The 27,015-nt window shown below is 41.5% G+C and overlaps 1 protein-coding gene across 1 annotated transcript; it reads left to right on the forward strand.

Annotated features, from left to right (window-relative positions):
• LOC148508113 (uncharacterized) lies at nucleotides 1–27,015 on the forward strand. The gene is made up of 6 exons (XM_088445172.1): nucleotides 1–143; nucleotides 1,579–1,770; nucleotides 1,961–2,078; nucleotides 2,158–2,255; nucleotides 2,399–2,795; nucleotides 24,624–27,015. Exons 1-6 carry the CDS (start codon nucleotides 66–68, stop codon nucleotides 26,294–26,296), a joined length of 2,556 nt encoding a protein of 851 aa, XP_088301298.1. The 5' UTR covers nucleotides 1–65; the 3' UTR covers nucleotides 26,297–27,015.

Raw genomic sequence — 27,015 nt, forward strand, 5'->3', positions numbered from 1 at the left:
TGCTGTGAGGAACCAGAGTCTTTATTATACATTACACGTTCTGTATTCTCACTGAGTCACTGAGGATGGACAAAGACGGGAGTCACAGGACTGAGAGGATCTTACATCTCACCCTGGAGATCATCTACCTACTGACTGGAGAGGTGAGAGGTCCTGGGAGTGTCACAGTGATATCCCTTATATCTATAGTAATAATACAGGGACATGACTGGGGAGGTGAGAGGTTCTGGGAGTGTAACAGTGACATCACTTATATCTATAGTAATAATACAGGGACATGACTGGGGAGGTGAGGGGCAGGGTGTCTGGGAGTGTCACAATGACATTCCCTATATCTATAGTAATAATACAGGGACATGACGGGGGTGAGGGGATCTGGGAGTATCATAGTGACATCACATATCTATAGTAATAATACAGTGACATGACTGGGGAGGTGAAGAGATCTGGGACAGCCACAGTGACATCACTTAAATCTATAGTACTAACAGAGCTGCAAGGAGCCAGTCTCAGATATTAGTATCAGTCCCACAGTCCTCACTGGAGTTGGGATTTAGTACATTTCCCACAGTATGTTATATTCTTTGTGTTACTTACGCACAGATGTGTAACCTGCAAGAGATACTATACAGTCAGGTGCATAAATATTTGGACATTGACAGAATTTTCATATTTTGGCCTCAATTCACCACCACAATGGCTTTGAAATTAAACAAACAAGATGTGCTTTAACTGCAGACTTTCAGATTTAATTTGAGGGTAATTACATCCAAATCAGGTGAACGGTGTAGGAATTACAACGGTTTCTATATGTGCCTCCCACTTTTTAAGGGGCCAAATGGGACTATCAACTCAAAAGCTATTTCATGGACAGGTGTGGTCTATTCCCTTGTTATTTCATTATCAATTAAGCAGGTAAAAGGTCTGGAGTTGATTATAATGTATACTCTACATTACTCTACATTTTCCTATATATATATATATATAGAGAGAGAGAGAGATTGTTACACGATTTTTTATTATGAAATAGAGTTTTCATGTATATTATGCAAAGTGATCACATGAGAAAACAGCCCCATTTAGGTAAAGTTTGATTGACTTTTTCATTGATGTCTCCCCAATACACAGGATTACTCAGTAGTGAAGAAGACATCCAGTGAGTGTGAGACAACCAGCATCCATCTGGTAGTGTCAAAGTCACATCACTTATATCTATAGTAATAAAACAGGGACATGACTGTGGAGGTGACAGGGATCTGGGAGTGTCACAGTGACATCACATATCTATATAAATAATACAGGGAAATGACTGTGGAGGTGAGGGAATCTGGGAGTGTCACAGTGACATCATATATCTATAGCAATTAATACAGTGACTGGGGAGGTGAGGGGGTCTGGGAGTGTTACTGTGACATCACTCATATCTATAATAATACAGGACATGACTGGGGAGGTGAGGGGATCTGGGAGTGTCACAGTGACATCACTTATATCTATAGTAATAATACAGGGACATGACGGGGGTAAGGGGATCTCAGAGTGTAAGTACTGATATTTGGTGTCTCCCCCAATACACAGGATTACACAGTAGTGAAAAAGACATCCGGTGATTTTGAGACACCCAGCAGCCATCCATGTATGTCAGGAGGGCTCAGCAAAACCCAGAGCCCCATCACGGTGCCTCCACCTCACTCACTGATACATGAGAGGCACAATGACCAGAAGATCCTGGAACTCACCAATAAGATCATTCAGCTGCTGACTGGAGAGGTGACTGCTGGGAATGGGACATTATACAGTAGCACCAGGGGATGTGTCTGGGTGATGACTGGAGAGGTGACTGCTGGGAGAAGGACATTATACAGTAACACTAGGGGATGTGTCTGGGTGATGACTGTATCATTGTGTATGTCAGATTCATATAAGGTGTCAGGATGTCACTGACTATGTCTCCATGCAGGAGGGGGAGTATATACAGGAACACATGGGTCTGTACAAGGACGTGATGATGGAGAATCATTGGCCACTCGCATTACTGGATAAGAGGAGACTGCCATTAATTGTACAGGGGAGAGCAGGTATGGGGGCCCACCTATATACACATCACCTGATAATCACATGTAAACAATGTACTCAGTCACTGTGTGTCTCCTACAGATGGACCCAGTAACAGAAACATCCCAAAGAGATGTCCCCGTTCTCTTTATTTTCAGGATTGTACAGAGGAGAATCACAGGACCCCACAGGAGCATCAGGTAGGTGGGATTTAGAGTCTTACCAATATACCACAGTCACTATATGATGTGTAGAGAAGCTGTGTGTGTCTTATGCAATGATATTATACTGCTTTTAATGCATTCATACATTATTAAAGTGTTATTTTATTGTTGTTATTTAGTGTGAGGCCCTTTCTAATATGAAGGTAGAAGATACAGCAAGAGAAGAGACGTATGTGACTGATATGAAGGCAGAAGATACAAAGGGAGAAGAAGACACGTATGTGACTGAAATGAAGGCAGAAGATACAGAAGGACAAGAAGAGATGTATGTGACTGATAATAAGGCAGAAGCTATAGAGGGAGAAGAAGAGATGTATGTGACTGATATGAAGGCAGAAGATATAGAGGGAGAAGAAGAGATGTATGTGACTTATATGAAGGCAGAAGATATAGAGGGAGAAGAAGAGAAGTATGTGACTGACATGAAGGCTGAAGTTACAGTGGGAGAAGAAGAGACGTATATGTTGGGTGATCAGCAATGTAAGGAGGAGGCAATTCCTACAGATATCAGCACAGGTGAGTAATAAATACTTATTATAGAAAAAGTACTTGCATACACAATACTCAGTAGTAACCCATAATAATAGTCATTTTGATTTGGTTACATTATTAGTATAATTCACCAAATTTCCAGGACCACAGTTAGGATTCTCCTCTACAGGTTGCAGACAACTAAAAATGTTGAAAAACATAAAGGTTAAGAGAGAACAGCTGAAGAAGTTTGACTTACTATGATGTTTCATTTTTATGCTGGCACTGAACCACCCTCTACCTCCTGGAATAGGCTCTCAAGCTATGGAGCGATAACTTGGATTCATTTCTGGGTTTATAGTCTTCTTACAGTATGCGGAACTGATGTCGCTCTATTTCTCAGCAACTAATATCGATGTACTGTAGTAGTCAGCATCACTTGATGGGTTCCTTCCCATCGATCTATCAGACAAGCAGAATGTAACAAATTCCTAACCATGATATAATCCTGTTCAATACCATGACCGTTCTTGTCAGTCATATCTGGTGACAGGAGTTTTACACCTTCTTGCTGTCTTTTTAATTATTTACTCATGTTAATGATATTTGACTATTACTTTTTTGTTATAATTGAAATCATCCTGTGGACTTTAAATTACGTTTGGTTCTTTCCTGAACATAACCTTAAAAGGTGATAGATAAGAAGTGGCCTAGGAGTAGTTCTTATACTCCGTAGTACTAGCAGTAAAGCCTCTAGACAAGGTTAAACTGTTTTCTTATAATGCATGTAAGATGATATAATCAGCACCTTCTTACTGCAGCTAAAAAAACAATAAAAGGGCAGCTCCAATTCCCCACAAATGATAAAATGTTGAGTGAATATTTATTATCCTTAGCGTTTTACTTTTAAATTGATGATTCCTATAAAAACATAATGCATACAATAGTGCATTAACCAAATCCAATTAAAATACAAAAACCCTGTGTCCATAGAAATGTGAATATTCATCTCCTTATTTCCAGTGTGCGTAGACAAGATCCATAGGTTAGAGAATTGCACGTCACTGTAGTTTATAAGGATTAAATACCCTAACTTCACATTATCATTTTATGGGCATGTCAGCGTTTATGGTCCTCCTTCTCATTACCAAAGGAAATCTCCCCACAATTGTCATGCAAAGAGGAAGTGAAAGGATCTAGTGCAGTGGTGTCAAACTCTGCCCTTCAGCTTTTGTGGGACTACATATTCCAGCATGCCCTGCCACAGTTTTAGCATGCTGTAATAGCAAAACTGTGGCACTTCATGCTGGGATGTGTAGTTCCACTGCAGCTGGAGGGACCGAATTTGACACCACTGATCTAGTGCAACCCTGTATGTCACTCACAAGTTCAATTTAATATACAGATATATTGATTGTATTTGGATCATGCATTGTTATATGCATTTATATATGTTTTTATAGGCATCATCAGAAAACACAGCGCTGAGGAGAAGTAAATATTCACTCCGCTTAAAACTAATTTCTGCATAATTATACTCAGTTCTTGATGGTACCAATTATCATTTTACCTTACCGCTTTCTTGTGGCCTGCATGGAGGATGTATTCTGCTGTTAATACGCAGTAGCTTACACATTGTATGGAAAACATTTCTTTCTTTGACACTCTGACTCTCGAGATTCCATACCTGCAGACAAACTCTTGCATTAGTTTCTTAGATGAAAACGTTGCAGTTTTTGCAGTGGCTGTTGATGCTTCTACTTTGAATTTACATCGACACACACCAATATATGCTGCAGATTCCTGCATTATGGAAACGGGATACAATCAGTTTGTATTATCTTGAATGATCCCTTCTAATCAGTTTACAGATAACATCCTATCCCAAGTGAGTTATGTTCTACTGGTCTACTTTGTCCATCCTTGTCCAGTGGACTCCTGGCCATAGAAACAGACAAATCTCAGGTGCACAACTCCAAATTATTAATAATATATATAAATGAAATAAAATTTTGCAATCAATAGAGGTTTTTAGCATAATCATGGCCAAGGTTATGGGCCTACCCACCATATCCAGGTAACCTCTTTCGGGTAGGTCCCTAACATACTAGGGTTCAAATCCAGAGCGCAGGACCCCCCAAAACTGGCCCAGCCAAGCTGCCCCAGGGCACCACCATAGTAAGAAAATTATTTTTTTTTTTATTGCATTTATATATATTATTAATAATTTGGAGTTGTGCACCTGAGATTTGTCTGTTTCTGTGTCTGCAATTAGTCTCATCAGGTAGCACCTCCCATTATATATATATATATATAGTCAGGTTGTGCAGTCCAGAAATCTTTCCCATAGACTCCTGGCCATATCCTTTTAACTTCCATATAGCTTTTTCTTATGGGGAACGCAATCTTTGCATCTCGACTTGTCTTTGTTCATTAAGATTTTTAAAAAGCATAACATCAACTAGTGATAAAATTTGACTTAGCAATTTTGTAAATCGCCATAAAGCTCAAAAGTCATGTTCTACACCAAATGCGGATCTTGAGTTTCTGTCAATGTTTTAATTTGGTCAAAAGAGTTCTCTAGAATCTATTTGTGACCACTCCCATCTGTATAGAATATCAAATTTATTTTTTTTGAATGTCATATATCTGGTCTAGCAGTCAATATGTTTCAAACAGTCCTGTATCTGTACAAACTTTGAATTTCCCCCTCTCTCCACCCTCTGGACAGCATTAAGCTTCTATGGTAAAAATGTGGCTGGATTCAATGTTTTGCAACTTTTTCTGGTTAAAGTTTGAAGGTGCTTTAAGTGCTACCTCCCATCTGGTAATCCTGTGACACATGTCTGAGAATTAAAATGAACAGATAAAACATGGGTTGTATACAAAGTGCATGACCCAAAACTATGTCATCATCCTATCCTAAGAGAAGAGCAGATACTGCCAATGCTATCAAACATGTGTGGAGTAATTGCACCCCTGTGTTTAGTTGCACCCTAATATGCTGCAGGACTACTAGCATCTCCTTGTTTTTGTGTGAGAACACCTGCAGTACATCCAGTGTTTATAGTTCGCTACAGGTCAAAAGGCTTTTCATAGTAAGGAATGACTAATGCTGTAGACTGTCAGATCTGCCTTAAGAGCGACAAAGGCTTGTATAATCTGTGTGTTGAAATAGTGTCACGGTTGGAGTCTTAGAATTACCTGACTTAGGTGTTGAAGTGGATTCATCGGAGACCGGCTTGACTGGAACCATGGTTGAGGTAAATAGCTCTATTTGCAAAAGAATTGTATAGCAGTGAGAACTGCCTTAGGTGATAAATGACAGGAACAGGAAACTTGTAATGTTGGAGTGGAACCAGTAGAAGACTTGGAGGAACCGGACCGGGACCGGCAGGAAGACTTGCTGAACTGCATAGGATATCAGTAGGTGACTTGGAGGAACCGGACTGGGACCGGCAGGAAGATTAGCTGAATAGACTGAAGGAAAGAGTCTTCCAATAATCGCTGAACCTGGAAAAGAAACTGTAGACTTGAAACTTAAGTGAACTGGTACTGGATCTCCTGACAGGAGTAACAAGGTTTGAACCTGAAGGATTTGGAACTTGACTCTGGACTGGAATAATGTGGATCGGACTGAAGAACTTGGACTTGGACTCCAGACTGGAGTAATGAGAATTGAACTGGTGAACTTGGAACTTGACTCCAGACTGGAGTAGTGTGAATTGACTTGGAATATCACTCCGGACTGGAGTATCGTGGAATGGACTTGGAATATCACTCCGGACTGGAGTATCGTGGAATGGACTTGGAATATCACTCCGGACTGGAGTATCATGGAATGGACTTGGAATATCACTCCGGACTGGAGTATCATGGAATGGACTTGGAGTGTCACTCCGGACTGGAGTATCGTGGAATGGACTTGGAATATCACTCTGGACTGGAGTATCGTTCGCTGTGCTGGGAAGCACTGGTAACACAGCGAACTCAGGATCATAAGTCATGCAACAGCAATGGACATTATGCACTAGCCTGGGAACTAGTAGGATTTCTGGATGCTCTATATTCGTGTAGCAGAATTACTGATAGAACTAGTTTGGGAACCAGCAGGTTTTCCGGACGTGCCAGGTATAGTTCTCGCCGGATTGCCGAATGAACTGATCAGGAACCAGCAGGATTTCCGGACGCGCCAGGTATAGCAATCAGCAGGAGCCTGGAATACACTTGTACATGGACGAAGCACAAACAATACACCATGAGAAGTAATGAGATGTTCAGGCACTGAGTGCTATCAGAGGAGGATCTTTATACTCTGGGTCTAGCAGGAATTGGTGGATACAGTCAGGTGGTCTGGCAGTAGCATTCAGAGTAGTGGAGGGCAAACATATCTGCAGCACTGAGAGTCAGAACTACACCTGCAATTCCAATCAAAAATTATACACCAGAAAAACTTTCTTTCAAACATAGGAACACCATCACTCTTGAAACATCTCTTCAGACATCTTCATCCTCAGAGTAAGTAGACCATTCTTCCTCGCTACAGGTGGAACCTTCATCACCTAGGAAGTCTTTAATAGTCTCAACATGAGGACACTGTTCTGGAAATGTTGTACACAAAGATTTGGTATGAGAAGATGTAGAACCGACATTATTTAGCTGGCATCTTTGGTGGAAAGATGATCGTCTCCCCCGGAAGGCTGTAGCTCTCACGGGCAGCTCCTGAGGAAATACGTGACTGGGAAGGACAGATCCAAACGATAGATGATCTTCAGGGAATGGAGAATTATATGCAGGATCGAGCTCAGATTCCGAGTCAGTATCTAAAGTTAGATTACAAGAATTAATATGGCTTGAAGACTGATATGACTCCTGGGAGGAACCACGTGAAACATGATCAATTATGATGGTGTTAGATGGTTGGTTCTTAAAGGTCCCTTGAGACTTCTTCACTCGGAGTGTTTGATTCTGTACCATACAAGCGGTATATAGAAGCATAACATCAGAGGGTGACCCCTTCTCACTAGAAACTTTGTCAGAGTCAGTATTTTGGGAGGTACAGTAATACGAAGGTGACAAGGAGGTGTGCGCACATCTCATGTTCAGGGATACAGATTCTATAGTGTTGCTTTTCTTGGATACCTGGAACTCAGCGCGATGGCCCTTGACAACATGACCTTGTTCGGACTTCATGGAAGTGGAAAACTCAGCAGAGGGTGTTTCCTTGCTAGAACCAACAGATCGCTTGGACAAAATTTTGGAACTGAGAACTTTGCTAGAATTCCGTTTGACAGATTTAGGACCAAATTCTTTAATAATAGCTTCACTGAAAGTCTTTATATTTAGAAGCACTGGATCATTAGACTCGATGATAGGATTGGCTCAATCCAACACCCTCCCTCTAAAGGAAGAGAAAAGGAACTTAGTGATGTTGGTAGGACTAATACCATAAGTTGGATCTGCTTCCATGATGGTAGAATATTGCTTCATTAATGCATAGTAGTGCGATAAGTCCCCATCAAAATAAATGCACCCTGGAGTAGCCAAAATAAATGCACCCTGGAAAAGAAACTGTAGACTTGAAACTTAAGTGAATCCTGTGTGTTCGAGGATTGTCGAGCACATTCATGTGCTGGAAGAAACTTGAGGATACTCCGATTGATGGAGGGTCGAGATAACTGAAGCTAACAGGTGCTCGGTATTTGGACCAATTGAACTGGAAGAGATCCAGAGGAGCTAGAGACAGTAGAATCAACAACCAAAGCTGAAAACAGACTACAGAGATTGTCGTCCACTGGAACAATATTCTCAGGAAATGCTGAACAGGCACCATGATCAGAATTAGTAGTACAAGACACTCCTCCCTGGGGACTGGAATCTGAAACCCGCTCCTGGGGTACGAGACTTGAGACCCTGTGTTGGGGAATACCACTATGAACCCCATCCTGGGGTGAGACACTTGAATTCCCCTCCTGGAGTATAACACTGGGAACCCCTTCTTGGGGTAAGATACTTGGACCCCCGTCCTGGGGTAGGATACTTGAAATCCCTTTCTGGGGGATAGCACTTGAAGCTCCATCCTGGAATGAAGCACTTGAATTCCCCTCCTGGGGAATAGCACTAGGAACCCCATCCTGGGGTATGAGACTTGAGACCCCTTCCTGGGGCGTAACACTTGAAATGAAGGCCCTCTCCTGGGGCGTAGAACTTGAAACTACAGTCTTCTCCAGGGGTACAACACTTGTAACCCCCTCCTGGAGTAAAAGACTTGAAATTAAAGCCCCCTCCTGGGGCACGAAACTTGTAACCCCCTCCTGGGGTGAGAGACTCAAGGCCCCCTCCGCGAGTACAGAACCTGACACTCCCTGTTGGAGTATGGGACCTAAAATCCCCTTCTGGGGAAGCTGACTCTGCTTTTCCTTTCGGGGTATGAAACATGAACCCCCCTTTTGGGATGCGAGAACAGAGACTTCCTCCTGGGGTGTAACGCAAAACCCCCTCTTGAGGTACGAGACTCGAGGCCCCCTGCTGGGGTGCAAGACTTGAAACCCCTTCCTGGGGTGCAAGACTTGAAACGCCTTCCTGGGGTGTGAGACTTGAGACCCTTCCTGGGGCTGGGGCTCTGGAGACCCCTCCTGGGATTGCCGACTGGAGTCCCCAGCTGGGACAAGCAGAATCCGGGCTGGGACCGAAACGGGCAGAATCCGGGTTGGGACCTGAAATGGGCAGAATCCGGGCTGGGACCGGAAACGGGCAGAATCCGGGCTGGGACCGGAACGGGCAGAATCCGGGCTGGGACCGGAACGGGCAGAATCCGGGCTGGGACCGGAATAGGCAGAATACGGGCTGGGACCGGAACGGGCACGGACACGTTGACACTTGGAATTACTGTTTGAATTGCAAAGGGAACAGTCTTTAATAAAGTGGTCAGAACCCCCACAATAGAGACAGAGCTGTAAATCTTTGCGCCGCTGGCGTTCAGCCACAGAGAGCTTGGGGCGCGGGTAACTTCGACGTATCACATTACTTGGTATGGTAGGATCTTTGGTTCTTAGGGATTCCAAGGCAGAGGTTTTAGTTGAGTCTGGGGTAGTACTAAGAAATTCAGGAATGATCTGAAAAATTTTGAGTAGTAGAGCTTGTAGCTGTTCTAGCAGTTGATGGAAGGTAGTTCGGGGTTCAGGTATGATTTGAGTGTCATCTAGCCGATTAGTCAGAAATTGCAGAAACTGTAGCACTTGATTCTGTACCGCCTCCTGTGAATCCAAGCGAGCGAGCAGGTTACGGAAAGCAGTTGGTCCGGTATTATATGCTTGATCCGCCACTATCTTTAGGCCTGAACATACTGTCATGGTTGGAGTCTGAGAATTACCTGTCTCAGGTGTTGAAGTTGATTCAGCGGAGACCGGCTTGACTGGAACCATGGTTGAGGTAAATAGCTCTATTTGCAAAAGAATTGTATAGCAGTGAGAACTGCCTTTGGTGATAAATGACAGGAACAGGAAACTTGTAATGTTGGAGTGGAACCAGTAGAAGACTTGGAGGAACCGGACCGGGCCCGGCAGGAAGAACTGGTACGGGATCTCCGGACAGGAGTAACGAGGTTTGAACTTGAAGGATTTGGAACTTGACTCTGGACTGGAATAATGTGGATCGGACTGAAAACTTGGACTTGGACTCCGGACTGGTGTAATGAGAATTGAACTGGTGAACTTGGAACTTGACTCCAGACTGGAGTAATGAGAATTGAACTGGTGAGCTTGGAACTTGACTCCGGACTGGAGCAATGTGAATTGAACTGATGAACTTGGAACATGACTCCGGACTGGAGTAGTGTGAATTGACTTGGAATATCACTCCGGACTGGAGTATCGTGGAATGGACTTGGAATATCACTCCGGACTGGAGTATCGTGGAATGGACTTGGAATATCACTCCGGACTGGAGTCTCTGGAATGGACTTGGAATATCACTCCGGACTGGAGTATCGTGGAATGGACTTGGAATATCAATCCGGACTGGAGTATCGTGGAATGGACTTGGAATATCACTCCGGACTGGAGTATCGTGGAATGGACTTGGAATATCACTCCAGACTGGAGTATCGTGGCATGGACTGGGAATATCACTCTGGACTGGAGTATCGTGGAATGGACTGGGAATATCACTCTGGACTGGAGTATCGTGGATTGGACTTGGAATATCACTCCGGACTGGAGTATCGTGTAATGGGCTTGGATTTTCACTCCGGACTGGAGTATCGTTCGCTGTGCTGGGAAGCACTGGTAACACACAGGGAACTCAGGATCATAAGTCATGCAACAGCAATGGACATTATGCACTAGCCTGGGAACTAGTAGGATTTCTGGATGCTCCAGGTATATTCGTGTAGCAGGATTACTGATAGAACTAGTCTGGGAACCAGCAGGTTTTCTGGACGTGCCAGGTATAGCTCTCGACGGATTGCCAAATTAACTGATCAGGAACCAGCAGGATTTCCGGATGCGCCAGGTATAGCAATCAGCAGGAGCCTGGAATACACTTGTACATGGACGAAGCACAAACAATACACCATGAGAAGTAATGAGATGTTCAGGCACTGAGTGCTATCAGAGGAGGATCTTTATACTCTGGGTCTAGCAGGAATTGGTGGATACAGTCAGGTGGTCTGGCAGTAGCATTCAGAGTAGTGGAGGGCAAACATATCTGCAGCACTGAGAGTCAGAACTACACCTGCAATTCCAATCAAGCCTAGCAGTGTTCACAGACAGAGGAGAGCCCAGGTGAATAATCTATGTGGAAAGGAGCTCAGTCCAAATGCAATCACAGAAGTGTTACAGCCAGTATGATTTAGAGCAGATCTCCCAGGCGAATTGCACACACAGATCCATGGGACAGATGACAAGGGTAAGTCTCAAGGTAAAAGGTGAAAAACTAGCCAGGGTTGTAACAACTAGTAGTTTTTAACATGAAACACACCTAGTTCAGCCTCTAGTCTTAAAGGATATTGTGGAATTTTTGGTGCTAGTCTACCTTATTTTAACTAAACCACAACTGGGGCTACATTAGACTTTAGTACAATGTCTTGCCCATTTTTAGTCTAGACGAATAAAACCGAATTAAGACAGAATAAACTCAAGTCTGGGTGGATTTGAGGGTTTCGCCGGTTGGTTCACTATGAGGGATAAATTTACTAAAGTGAGAGTTTTTAGAAGTGGAGATGTTGCAGATTTGAGCTATTATATTCTAGAAGATGCTAGTTAAATGTTAAGTAGAATCTGATTGGTTGCTATGGGCAACATCTCCACTTCTTAATACTCTCACTTTAGTAAATATACCCCCTGAGCCCCTGAAGAGTTTCTAATAAGTTTTGTAATACTTATTCTCGGTATTTATAAGAACACGCTATCCAGTTTGCAATTAGTAATACAGCCCCTCTTACACATCCAATCTCTACCAAGTAAATTAGTAGGGGCTCATGCTTTCAAAGCAAAGACTGATCGTAACTTCTTCTGGTGTAAGCAGAGGACATTGCTGCCCCTATCTGGTTGTGTCTACTGTAGAGATTGTTTGAACAGAGAGGGAGAATAAATGAAGATTTTAAAGCAGATTTGGCCGCCCCTGTATCATATCTACAAAAAAGGATTAGTTAATGCCTGCAATGTTATGTTTACCATCTGGCAAGGTATTTCAGCTAAGTGGTTCTTTCATTGGTAATAGGTTAAAGAATAGTAACTGTAGGGCGTACAGACGCACCCAATAGGATAAAAAGAAGCCGCCAAATTAACACCTAATTCTACCCAAACAGAGCCAGAAAGTGCTACAACACACATATATATATATATATATATATATATATATATATATATATATATATATATATACACAGAAAAAATTGGCACTCACCAGTCCTTCCAATTAAATAGGCTCGGGTGCCCTCCTAGAGGGTATTGCTCCCCCACAGGTAATCCAATAATTTTTTATTGAGTTTTATATGCATAATAAATTTACATTAGGAGAACATTGTACATAATACAATAAAAACTAAGTACATAAATCACAAAGAAAACAACAAATAGAAGAAAAGAAAAAAAATAGAATAAGTATGTGTGGTCTCACTTTATAGCATTTAATTAACAAATGAATTATGTTCCTTCCTTCACATGAATTACCAACATCAAATATATAATTCGACATATAGGTATACGGCGATGCCTCCTCACACAACAATATTTGCATATTTTGGTAACGTGGCTCCCTGGAACTAAGCAGTGAACAGGTTAGGCACAGACAACCTTGAACAACTATGTGGGGAATCGAGCCATCTTTCCCAGGTAGCATAATATTTATGCACTGCGTTTCTGGCGGTATAAACATACCTTTCATGTGCAGCATCCGCCCCAACCAAGGATAACCATGTTCCCAGGTTTGGCCCAGAAATCGCCATCCACTCCCTTGCTATACATACTTTGGCAAGCGTACAGAGATTAACAGTGTATCGTATGGCATGTTTATCGATTGTGTCTGCATCAATCACAGCCAAAATGCATGTCATAGGAGTAAGGATATCTTGAGGTATACCCGTAGAAATAATAACACAGAGTACCACCTGCCAAAAGGAATTCACCAGAGGACAAGACCATATTAAATGCCAAAAGTTCCCCTCAGAAGAGTTACATTTAGGACATTTCGAGTCCGACCTGCCCCCTATTCTCATTAATCGGGCGGGTGTCATATATACTCTGTGTATTATAAAGTATTGTATCTGCTGGTATCTAACGGACGTGGTAGCAAAATGAGGGCTACCAAGAGCTGCTCTCCAATCATCCTCCTCGATTACTCCAACATCATTTTCCCATTGCAATTTTAAAGATAATAACTCAGACTTATGGTGCTTGTTCAACAAGTTAGAGTAAATCCCAGATATTAAGCGGCCAGAACCAGCAGATTGCAATAAAGTTTTAATGGGAGACTCCTGAAAAGATAGAGGAACTTCAGAGAACTGGGCATTGATGGCATGTCTAAGCTGGAGGTATCTAAAGAAGAAATTGTTATGGACGTCAAACTCTAGACGCAACTGGTGAAAGGACTTTAGCGTTTCTGCCTGAAATATCTGCCCAATAGACACTATACCCCACTGGCCCCAGGCCTCACCGACCTGAAGAGTAGAGAGCTCACTGAGACAATTAGCATGGGCAAGAGGAGTATCTGGATCTATGCCCTCTGCTTGTAATAGACGTGAAACCAGTCTCCAGATAGTGATAGCCTGCCTAATTAAGGGGATGTTAACTATATGTATATTATCACTCAGCAATTGTCACAATGGAGATAGGTCTGTCTTATAGTGAACCAGAATCACGAGGCCTAGTTAAAGTATCTAATTTGATCCTGACTCTTTTGTTGGCCCATAGTAGAGAGGATAAAAGACCATCAATCTGTTTAAAAAATTTCTGAGGGATGTACACCGGAGAGAATGACATAGAATGTACAAGATTTTAGGTTGGAGAACCATTTTAACAAGGTACACTCTTCCTGTTAAAGTTAGTGGCAGTTTACTCCAAATTGGGACATGAGACTTAAGATAAGCAATTTGCGGCAGTAAATTCAGTGACAAATATTGTTGAGGGGTATTAGAGATCCATATTCCTAAATATTTGAATGAATTCACCCATTTTAAAGGAAGATTTATAACAGGAACATCAGGGCAAGTCCCCCTGAAGGGAAGGATACATGATTTATCCGAATTAATTAATAAGCCAGAATATTTTCCAAATAAGTCAATAACCTCTAAAGCCTTAGGCATAGAAGTATCAAAGTGCGTGACAAAAAGTAGTATGTCATCCGCATACAGCGCAATTTTATCTTCCCTTGATCCTAGCTGAAACCCATGTATGTCAGCGTGAGTTCTAATCATGCAAGCCAAGGGCTCAATGGCCATAGCGAACAGGATGGGTGACAGGGGACATCCCTGCCTTGTTCCCCTATACAGAGAAAAGGATGTGGAAATAAATCCGTTCACCGACACCCTCGCCACAGGGTCCGTATATAAAAGCTTTATCCACTTAATAAAACCGGGCCAATACCAAAACGTTCCATAGTCTACCAGAGAGATACCCATTCAATCTAATCGAATGCCTTGGCGGAATCCAGTGACACGATAATAGAGGTTTGTGGGTCCCCACGTTTTATCTGTAGGTGTGTAAATAACTGCCGTAAATTTATTACCGTGGACTTACCGGGCATAAAGCCTGTCTGATAAGGGTGAATCAATTGGGTTATGACCGGGTTAATCCTGGAGGCTAATATTTTTGCAAGGATTTTCACATCTGTAGTGAGGAGAGAAATGGGTCTGTATGATTCAGTTCTGGTAAGATCTTTACCTGATTTAGGTAAGACAACTATCAGTGCCTCAGACATAGACTTTGGCAACATATTGTTTACGTAAATTTGATTAAAAAGCTCCAATAGTTGAGGTACAAATGTTTTGTTATGTTTTTTGTATAACTCCAGGGGGACCCCATCTAAGCCAGGGGCTTTACCATTTGGGAACGATTTTAGGGCCACCTCTACTTCCTCTAATGTCAATGGTGAGTCAAGAGAATCCCTTGCCTCCGGGGAGAGTGTCGGGAGTGACACAGCAGACAGAAATTCACGTACCTCCTATTGGGAATGGACCAACCTAGATTTATAAAGGTCACGTAATATTTAACGAATTCCTCCACAATATCTGGGCTGCGCACATATTCAACGTTATCTGACCCAACTAATTTTATCACTGTATTGGGTGATTTTTGTTCAGTTCGGGCCAAGTTAGCTAGATAAGAACCGGGTCTATCACCCGATGCATATTGCAAGTGTGAATGAAAAAGTAGTCTATATTGGGCCTTGTCCATCAAACAGTCCTTCCACAATTTTTGGGCATCCCCCCATGCTTTTTTATTTAATCCTGAGCCATCAGCAATACAGGCTAACTCCAAGGATTTACATGAAGCCTCCAAATCCATTTCAACTTTTTTATAGGAAAACTTCAAGCCAGCAACTCTAGAGCCTCTGAGAAATGACTTAAAGGCATCCCACAAAACCGATACAGATCCAGTACCGCTGTTTAATTAAAAAAATTCCACTCCGCTCCAGTGCCCATACGTGACAGCCAAAACTGATTAAATTTCCAAAATTGTTGGCCCCTCCGACCCTCCAAGTCTAGACTAATTGTTATTGGGGAGTGGTCAGAAATCCCCCTGGTCTCATATATTATATTGTGGATTCTAGGCAGCAAATATGGTGTAGCTAAAGCCAGATCAATCCTGGCAAATGTTGAATGTGTGTATGAGAAGCAGGAATATTGTCTCACAGAGGGATACCTCACCCTCCAGGCATCAACTAGGCCCATTCCTCCAACCATATTTGAGAAACCTGTTCCCCTCCCCTGTGTAGCTGGAGCAGACATTCTATGTCTATCTAACAGAGGGTCTAATATGTTATTAAAGTCCCCCACGCATAGAGCAGGAGTTCCCGGGAATACGGCCAAGAATTAGGCGACCTTTTTGAGAACATCATGGGAGTACAGTGGTGGGATATATACCGCCAATAATAATAAGGATATAGAATTAATTTTACATTTTAAGAGCACGTATCTACACCATGCATCACACTGCACCTTTTCCAAAAGGAACTGGACAGATTTCTGGACAGATTTCTGCACTAGAATAGACACACCTCATGACGCAGAAGTATGTGAGGAGTGATATGTCCATCCTATCCATGGCTTCTTTAACGACAACAATTTCCCACCTGTCAAATGAGTCTCCATTAGACAAATTATATCTGAAGCGTATTTTTTTACCTGTCTAAACACCAGCGATCTCTTCACCTTATCGTTCAAGCCCCTCACGTTCCAGGTGAGAACATTAATATTGTGTGATGCTGACATTCAGATAATTACAAAAATATTTAAATATCCATGAAACCATATGAAGAGAGTATGTGACACCACGCAAAATACAAAGAAACCACAATTGAAAAGAAAAAAAAGAAAATAAACAAACTATCCCATACATCTAGCATGGGCTCATCCCCTATAACACCCTGTATAACACCCTGTATACCAGACCCAACCTAGGCATACCTTGTACCTGAACACCCCTATCCCACACTACTAAACTAAACAATGCAGAGTATATTATCTTGCTTCTCAAACAATAGATGGAGCAAAAAATATAATGGCTAAAGAACAAAACACATAAAAGACATAAAAGCCTCCGAACACGGAGTTTTCCCCCGGGAATATTAACACGTCTTAAACAAAATATAATATATATCATCCGACGTCTAGCCAGCAGAAAACAAAGAAGGAAAACACATATCAATTTACCCATATGGGACAGAATATTACAAACACAGAAACAAATTACCTAAATGTGGATAAATCTGTGGAAATATAATGTTAGCAGCAACAGGTCCTTATGTAAGTATAACAATTTGTTAACATCATATCCACATCGCTATAGCATGAACCATAGACACTGCAGCGGGAGTACATTATATAATAGTCTTGTAACTACATATAATTGGTGAAACTCAAAATAAGATACCAGGATATCAATCATTAGCCAGTGCTTCCCTGGCTGGTCTGCGGTGGTCCAGCCACAGTGCCGCTTCCCTAGGAGTCGAGAAGAACTTGGTCTCACCATCAGCAATGACACGAAGCTTGGATGGGTATATCATGGCGTATCAAATATTAAGATCACACAACCGCCTTTTAATCGGAAGAAATTGGGCCCTGTCTTTTTGTACTTCCACAGCGAAATCCGGAAATGTGGAGATACGAGTCCCATTCCATTGTAAAGGGCCGTTAGTATGTGCCAGTCGAAGAACAGAGTCTCGATCGTGGAACTTCGCTATTAGAATACGCCCCAGGCGGCAGGGGTCTAAATGGCACCCAATGAGCTCTCTCAATTGTAAAATAAGATGAGAAAGAGGTAGATCCGAACGTATCAGACAGCCATTTTTCCAGGAATTTTTCAGGATTCATTCCCTCCTCCTCTGGCAACCCCACGAAACGGACATTATTACGCCTTAGGCGTCCCTCCATGTCGGACATTTTCCTCTGTATGGAAATAAGCTGGGAATCCATAGAGTCAACACGGACGCTTAAAGGAGTTATCTTATCCTCCAAAGTGGAAGTGCGAGTCTCCACCTCACCAACTCTCTCGCGCACACACTGCAGGTCATGGTGTATAATTGAGAGGTCAGACTGTACTTTCCCGATCTTCTCTGACAACCTAGTCTCACAAGCCGTCACCGCCTCAAGAACATGTTGAAGCGCAGCGTCAGACGACTCAACTGAGGTTGCTGATTCTGCAGGGGATGTAGGAGGGGATTTGTCTTCCTGTGCAGCAGAAGTGGATTTGGCAGAAGGTACTCTGGAGAACTTTTCCAGTTTAGCTGCATCAGCTGAATTCCCCATCATGAATATAGATGGGAGGAGCTGTCTATTGTAGAATATGGCAGAGTACTGTATTATACAGGTGTAAATGTATGTAACACCTCCTCCTGCTTTATAATATTCTTTATATGAGGCACATACAGGCACTGTGTTTATAATAGTAACTGCCACCAGGAGACAGGGTGCAGAACTGTGAACTGGAGCCGCATGAGTCACCCTGCAGCTATAGCACACACAGCCCTGCAGTATAGAGAGCCGAGCTGAGCGCTCACACTGTGCGGAGAATTCTCACCGTCTGCCACGCTGGGAGGCCATAGGATGAGTCACCACTCTGCCGCTGGCTGCTTGGATGAATGTGCTCCCTCCCGACACTGAGGAGCCGCCGCGCAGATACTGCTCTGTCAGGGGAAGATGGCGCCGGCGGTGCACGTGATCCCGCCCTGTCTCACCGCCGCAGCTTCTTGCCATGTAAGTCAGCCGACCTGTCCCCTTAATCACTGCTCGCTGCCGTCACCGCACCTTCCGCTGGCCCCACGCCTGTTTTCAGTCCCGGGGGAGCAATCGGGATGGATGAACAGGATTTAGTGGTCCGGAGAGCTTAGCCAGATACGTGTTACAGCATGCTCTCCGTGGCCATGCCCCCCGCTCCCCCACAGGTAAGTAGAAGTCCAAAGAGGCGGCACTCAGAGACTTGCAGAAAATGGTGAAAAATAACCCACTCTGGGGTCTATTTATTGTGACATACAGGTCGACGTTTCGGGGACTGTATCCCCTTTCTCAAGACAACATGAGTAAAAACAGTGCAATAACAGTGTTAATATAGACAAATATACCACTTACCCACATACCCTTAAATTAATTTTTGTCCTCAAAATTCTACATTCTAAAAGTTTTTTGAGATTTTTGCAAATTGAATAAAAAAAATAAACAAAACCTAAGAAATCACAGGTACATAAGTATTCACAGCCTTTGTTCAATACTTTGTTGATGCACCTTTGGCAGCAATTACAGCCTCAAGTCTTTGAATATGATGCCACAAGCTTGTCACACCTATCTTTGGGCAGTTTCGCCCATTCCTCTTTGCAGCACCTCTCAAGCTCCATCAGTTTGGATGGGAAGCATCGGTGCACAGCCATTTTCAGATTTCTCCAGAGATATTCAATCGGATTCAAGTCTGGGCTCTGGCTGGGCCACTCAAGGACATTCAAGAGTTGTCCTGAAGCCACTCCTTTGATCCCTTGGCTGTGTGCTTAGGGTCGTTGTTCTGCTGAAAGATGAACCGTCACCCCAGCCTGAGGTCAAGAGCGCTCTGGTGCAGGTCTTCATCCAGGATGTCTCTGTACATTGCTGCATTCATCTTTCCCTCTATCCTAGTGCCGCTGAAAAACATCCCCACAGCATGATGCTGCCACCACTATGCTTCACTATAGGGATGGTATTGGTCTGGTGATGAGCGGTGCCTGGTTTCCTCCAAACTTAACGCCTGGCATTCATGCCAAAGAGTTCAATCTTTGTCTCATCAGTACAGAGAATTTTGTTTCTCATCGTCTGAGAGTCCTTCAGGTGCATTTTGGCAAACTCCAGACGGGCTACCATGTGCTTTTTACTAAGGAGTGGCTTCCATCTGGCCACGCTACCATACAGGCCTGATTGATGGATTGCTGCAGAGATGGTTGTCCTTCTGGAAGGTTCTTCTCTCTCCACAGAGGAATGCTGTAGCTCTGACAGAGTGACCATCGGGTTCTTGATCACCTCCCTGACTAGGGTCCTTCTCCCCCGATTGCTCAGTTTAGACGGCCGGCCAACTCTAGGAAGAGTCCTGGTGGTTACGAACTTCTTCCATGTATGGATGATGGAGGCCATTGTGCTCATTGGGACCATCAAAGCAGCAGATATTTTTCTGTACCCTTCCCCAGATTTGTGCCTTGAGACAATCCTGTCTCGGAGGTCTACACACAATTCCTTGGACTTCATGCTGGTTTGTGCTCTGACATGCACTGTCAAGATCTTTATATAGACAGGTGTATGCCTTTCAAAATCATGTCCAATCATCTGAATTTACCACAAGTGGACTCCAATTAAGCTGTAGGAACATCTCAAGAATACTTATGTACATGTGCTTTTTAGTTTTTTTTTTTTTATTAAATTTGCAAAAATCTCAAAAATACACGTCATTATGGGGTATTGTGTGTAGAATTTTGAGGACAAAAATTAATTTATTCCATTTTGGAATAAGGCTGTAACATAAAAAAATGTGGAAAAAGTGAATTGCTGTGAATACTTTCCAGATGCACTGCGTATGTATGTATAAAATACAAATACAAAAAAATGTAAAGGCAACCAGCGCCCCACAAACCGCTGCTTAGTCCACTCTTAGGGGCACCACGCCTCCAAGTCAAATGCACAGAGAAAAATAGAGTGATCCAAAAGCGCGATCTTCTATTAATTGATTCTGTCGAAGTGGAAGGAGAGATACACAAGAAATTAAATCCAAAGTACATGGACCCCTTTTAGGGCTTCAAAATCCTCCACCTCCGACTCACCTCCAAATGGAGAAATATGTTCACATAAAGGTATCTGTCTTGCGTCAGCTTACAGTGGAAATACAGGTATTCATATATTCCCAATTGGACCTCCCCTATGTAAAAACACTCACCTGGGACCAGGTATAAACATTCCCATCAGGGTTTCTTTAGGTCCAACAGAGCACTCCTCATTCCAAAAGCTGGAAGCAATCCTTTCAATACAATGATCCAAAATCATATAAAAGTCCAAAGTTTATTGGTACAATACAGGAACAAATAAAAAATAAAAAATAGATAAAATCCAAGCATAGAGTCCTCTTTCCTTATTACAGGTAAGTAATAGAAATTCTCTCCTGAAACCCCAAATGAATGAGTATGGAGAACCAACCAGTAAAAGAATAAAAAAATAGCAGCAACAAGAAAACTTGCCACAGTACCACCAACGCGTTTCTGACCAAAGGTCCTTCCTCAGGGTGTCTACTGTGGCAAGTTTTCTTGTTGCTGCTATTTTTTTATTCTTTTACTGGTTGGTTCTCCATACTCATTCATTTGGGGTTTCAGGAGAGAATTTCTATTACTTACCTGTAATAAGGAAAGAGGACTCTATGCTTGGATTTTATCTATTTTTTATTTGTTCCTGTATTGTACCAATAAACTTTGGACTTTTATATGATTTTTGGATCATTGTATTGAAAGGATTGCTTCCAGCTTTTGGAATGAGGAGTGCTCTGTTGGACCTAAAGAAACCCTGATGGGAACGTTTATACCTGGTCCCAGGTGAGTGTTTTTACATAGGGGAGGTCCAATTGGGAATATATGAATACCTGTATTTCCACTGTAAGCTGACGCAAGACAGATACCTTTATGTGAACATATTTCTCCATTTGGAGGTGAGTCGGAGGTGGAGGATTTTGAAGCCCTAAAAGGGGTCCATGTACTTTGGATTTAATTTCTTGTGTATCTCTCCTTCCACTTCGACAGAATCAATTAATAGAAGATCACGCTTTTGGATCACTCTATTTTTCTCTGTGCGTATGTATGTATATGTGTGTGTATATATATAAATAATTAGACTGCAGAAGGTGCGGCACTACAGGTATAATGTAAAGAAATTACAGCATGGCCATTAGCATAGCATCAACATTTCAGTTTTGCTAAACTTTTCAAGATACAAGAAAACGCAAAAAAACATACCTTTTATAATATACATCTATTACTCCACATGTGAATGCTCAACTATCGGAAGCGGGACCACTCACCCGGGCGGCGGTCTCAAGTTGCTGACGTCATTGCACTCAGGTCGCCGTCATCTCGCTCAGGCGCTATCATCACTAGTGTCACCATCACCCAGGTTACAGTCACAAACAAAACAAGCTAGAGTTGGATACAATATGGATGAGGTGAACAAGCCCTCAGCCAGGCGAAACGTGCGTCCTCTCAAAGGCTATATTCTATCTGGAGAATCAGTCAGTTTACAGACCGGACTCCAGGACACTAGAACACTGGTATTGTAATGCCATGTAACTCAACTGATGGACCTCCGTGTCTAATCAGTAATTTAGCCACACACAGCAGGTACCATGTGGATGTATGTAATTAATGCTATGCTCTTAAGTGTTAAGTACTTTAAATTTTAACATGACATGCAATACAGCAATTCACATGAATATATGGCGTTGAAATTTATGAATGCATTGTTTATGGCACTTCAGCAAGGCAATGCTTATTGTGCCTTCTATGTATGATTTACCATCCATGGCGAATAATATCGGATTATTAAGACTTAATATTGAATCCAATATTAATTGTGATAGAAGCACTGGAGAAGTCTGGAATGGCTTATATGTATATCCTAGGTTCCTGTCATATGTGTTCTGAAACCCCCAGGAGAAGTCTGTTAAAGAAAAAACAGACTAGAAATGTTGGCTTTAGAGAAAAGCTGGTTTGGGTCCTGGGGGTGTGGATGTGAGGAGAGGGAGGGCTCCATCCACAGGCCACTCCAGGTTTTGGGCCTTTCAGCCTGGTAACAGGCTCATTAGGGCTTGCAGCTCGTAATGGCTAATATAAGCTGGGTTTGTTTGCAGACTAGCCTGTTCAGAGACACTTGGTTACTTTCCTTGTAAGTACTGTGCACGTGTTTTGTTGATGGTGAGGACAATAGGCCCTACCATTATTATAGAGAGGGAATCTGCTGTGTAGCTAGTGCCCAGCCAGGCTAGGACTTATGTTTTGTTTATGTTTACATTCATTTGGCACAATACAGACTGGCGCCGACCAGTTTGTACGAGAACCCCAGACTTGTATCCTGTTTCTACGGCTGCTGTGTGTGTAAAGAGGGAGTCCATCTACCCCAGGAGAGGGACCCCTACCCTGACTGTGTCACATAATCTTTATATATAGAGTAATTTTTTTACATGATGTAATCTAGACACTATTTGAATTGAACAAGTTATTATGGGCACTGAGATTTTTTGGGCTATATACTTCTATACTTGAGCATTAAGTGAGGATATGATCATTACAAAACAAGGATGAAATACACGGATGTGTAATACATCATTTTTACATCAATCTTAAGATTTTTCTGTATGTATTCCTCTCTATTTGGTTACACATGAAATAAATATATATGTGATGAAGCATAAGTAAAACATATTACCTTTATGTGTAACAAATGAAGTATGCTCATGCATAACCTTTCTTGAACGTTGAATTTTATTAATAAAATGGACTATTCAACCATGATAGTCCTACATTTCTTGCTCTAACCATGTGTGTCCCTTATTATATCTACAGCCATACATTACTTGATTTGCCCAATTTTGTCTGATCTTGGAAGCTATACAGTAATAGGCCTGGTTAGTACTTGTATGGGAGACCATTTAGGAATACCAGGTGCTGTGGGTTAAGAGATTAATTGGGACTAGAATGCACATGGCAGAGCATTGTAAAATTACTTAATTGTGCGACAATTAACTTGTGATGGGTCATCATGTGATTAGATTATAAGTAATAATCTTTGGTGTTCAGTAGAATATTGATTGAATAATATTTCGCCAGATAATTTTTATCTGATTGGTGATATTATGTTCACAATCTATTATTTATGGTATAAGTTTGCTTATGACAGGTGATTAATATATAACACTTGTTAGCTTTTATGTTTTGTGTGGGTACCTAATAATTTTATTGACTAAAAAATAAAGGTTATATTTTAATTGGATATTAATTTTCCAAGAGTTCCCCAGCAACTAGCCCTTCTTTCTTCCTTTTTGTTTAAACTTGGATACAATATGCTCAAGATAAAATAAATGATAGTCATCTTAAAGCGGATACTTCTAGTCAAAAAGCGGGGCTAACGACCCACTACATAAGATGAGACATTAATACTATCAGAATATTCAAAGCAAATATAACTAGCCACCAGATTGACCGTAATAAGCAACAGGAGAGCAAAATGCTACATATATATAATTTGTTTTTATTTTTATTTTTCCTTCATATCTTTCCATGGGGTAGAGAATCCATAGTATAAATCTAGTACATAAAACACATAATTTTTTTAAAAAATACAGCGTATTACAGTTTTTAGGGCTAGTGTAATCACGCAAATGTTATATGAATTCTATTAATTATTTCAATTTTCAAGGTATATTCCCACCCTTTTGGTAATATTCTTAATTCAATATTGATATTTAAGTGCATGGAAATATGGTAATAAATATTGGAATTATATACACAAGTATAGCACAGTCTAAAATTTCAGTTAGAAATTGTACCTTTTAATCATCTTAAAATTGTACATTTTAATCATCTTAAATTTATCAATTTGAAGATTTTTTTAAATGAACCTTGTTTCATTAAATTTTCATATTTACCATAAATTTATTATATTCCCAACAGATGGCTGTAACAGAAGAAATATATCGCAAGACCAACTAAGTATATCTCCAGATCCTGAAATAAAAGATAACATCAGACAATATTCTCCAGTAGAAACCCCTATAGCCTCAATTATACATCCAGTTCTTTACAGTACAGATATGTCATCTGATCCTTCTGATGTGTCATGTTCTCCTGGTAACACAGATATTGGTACATCAATTACTGCTCTTAGAGTAGATAATATATTACCCAATAATATAGATGCCACATGTTCTACAAAGAGAACAAAGGGTATTGCCCATCAGCCAGCTTATATACATGTGAAGCCATTTTCATGTCCTGAGTGTGGTAAAAGTTTTAGAAGTAAATCACATCTTGTTCAACATGAGAGAAGTCACACAGGTGAGAAACCATTTTCATGTTCTGAATGTAGGAAATGTTTTGCATGGAAATCAGATCTGACTATACATAAGAGACATCACACAGGTGAGAAGCCATTTTCATGCTCTGTGTGTGGGAAATGTTTTACACGGAAATCATACCTTGTCACACATCAGAGAAGTCACACAGGTGAGAAACCATTTCCATGTTCTGTGTGTGGGAAATGTTTTACACAGAAAACAGCTCTTGTCACACATCGGAGAAGTCATACAGGCGAGAAACCATTTTCATGCTCTGAGTGTGGGAAAGGTTTTAGAGACAAATTAACTCTTGTTAGACATGAGAGAACTCACACATGTGAAAAACCATTTTCATGTTCTGAGTGTGGGAAATGTTTTAGTACCAAATCAGTTCTTATTTTACATCAAACAGTTCACACAGGTTTGAAGCCATTTTCATGCTCTGAATGTAGGAAATGTTTTGCATACAAATCAGATCTGGTTATACATAAGAGACATCACACAGGTGAGAAGCCATTTTCATGCTCTGTGTGTGGGCAATGTTTTGCAAGGAAATCATATCTTGTCACACATCAGAGAATTCACACAGGTGAGAAACCATTTACATGTTCTGATTGTGGGAAATGCTTTACGCAGAAAACAGCTCTTGTCACACATCAGAGAACTCACACATGTGAGAAACCATTTCCATGCTCTGAGTGTGGGAAATGTTTCACAGATAAATCACTACTTGTTAGACATGAGAGAAGTCACACAGGTGAGAAATCATTTCCATGTTCTGTGTGTGGAAAATGTTTTGCAAGGAAATCATATCTTGTTAGACATGAGAGAAGTCATACAGGTGAGAAATCATTTCCATGTTCTGAGTGTGGAAAATGTTTTGCAAGGAAATCAGATCTTGTTAGACATGAGAGAAGTCACACAGGGGAGAAACCATTTCCATGCTCTGAGTGTGGGAAATGTTTTGCATGGAAATCAGATCTGACTATACATAAGAGACATCACACAGGTGAGAAGCCATTTTCATGCTCTGTGTGTGGGAAATGTTTTACACGGAAATCATACCTTGTCACACATCAGAGAAGTCACACAGGTGAGAAACCATTTCCATGTTCTGTGTGTGGGAAATGTTTTACACAGAAAACAGTTCTTGTCACACATTGGAGAAGTCACACAGGGGAGAAACCATTTTCATGCCCTGAGTGTGGGAAATGTTTTACACAGAAATCAAATCTTGTTACACATCAGAGAAGTCACACAGGTGAGAAACCATTTCCATGCTCTGATTAAGAGAAATTACATAAGTCTGATCTTGTGGAATATTATTTACACACATTTAAAAAGACAACTATGTTTTGAGAGGGAAATTTTGTTATCTAAAGATCAAATCTCTTGCATAATATTTTTCCTGAGATGGGCTCTTCATTCACTGCTTTCATTCATTTTTGGTATATAAAGGGCAGAACTGACATGGTTTGTGCTACTGTTTGATTTGATTGTATTTATTTGTTATTTTTTCTGTTACTATCCCACAAGATAATATCCACTAATTGTCACTTTACAGTGTGTATGGTCAATTGTATCACCCAAAATGGCACAAGGCAGGAGAACATGGACAGTGCTCAAGGGACTTAGGGTAAACTCATATTGATGTGTAATTGAACATTTGGTCTAAATACCTATTAAACACGTTCCTAAGTGGCATAATCCTCCCCGCCAGCAATAGTCGGTGATGTGCAACAAGGATGCCCGGTGCCCAGAGAAACATGATGTCATTGGTTTGTTTTCCAAAAATGAATAGACTGACCAACACAAATTGTTCTTTGGTTAGTGGCGCCATCACCAGGACACCACAAGTGTGAGGAATAAGGACTGTCCTATATGTGGGTGTTCCTGGCGCTCTGGGTGGAGTCTGTATATTTATGTGTCTAACTTAAGACTGTGCTCCCTGCTGTGCGTTTCTCTCCTGAGCACAGAGGATGATGCTATATGTACTAATAGTGTAATAA

The sequence above is a fragment of the Taudactylus pleione genome, unplaced genomic scaffold (assembly GCF_031769625.1).
Source record: "Taudactylus pleione unplaced genomic scaffold, aTauple2 ptg000377l, whole genome shotgun sequence".
Lineage (NCBI taxonomy): Eukaryota > Metazoa > Chordata > Amphibia > Anura > Myobatrachidae > Taudactylus > Taudactylus pleione.

What these genes read in the sequence shown, in the direction of transcription:
- LOC148508113 (XM_088445172.1), top strand. Translation starts at nt 66, where the DNA reads ATGGACAAAGACGGGAGTCACAGGACTGAGAGGATCTTACATCTCACC. An exon ending in TTCAGCTGCTGACTGGAGAG is followed by an intron (nt 1,771 to 1,960) that starts GTGACTGCTGGG and finishes GTCTCCATGCAG; the next exon opens with GAGGGGGAGTATATACAGGA. An exon ending in GGACCCCACAGGAGCATCAG is followed by an intron (nt 2,256 to 2,398) that starts GTAGGTGGGATT and finishes GTTGTTATTTAG; the next exon opens with TGTGAGGCCCTTTCTAATAT.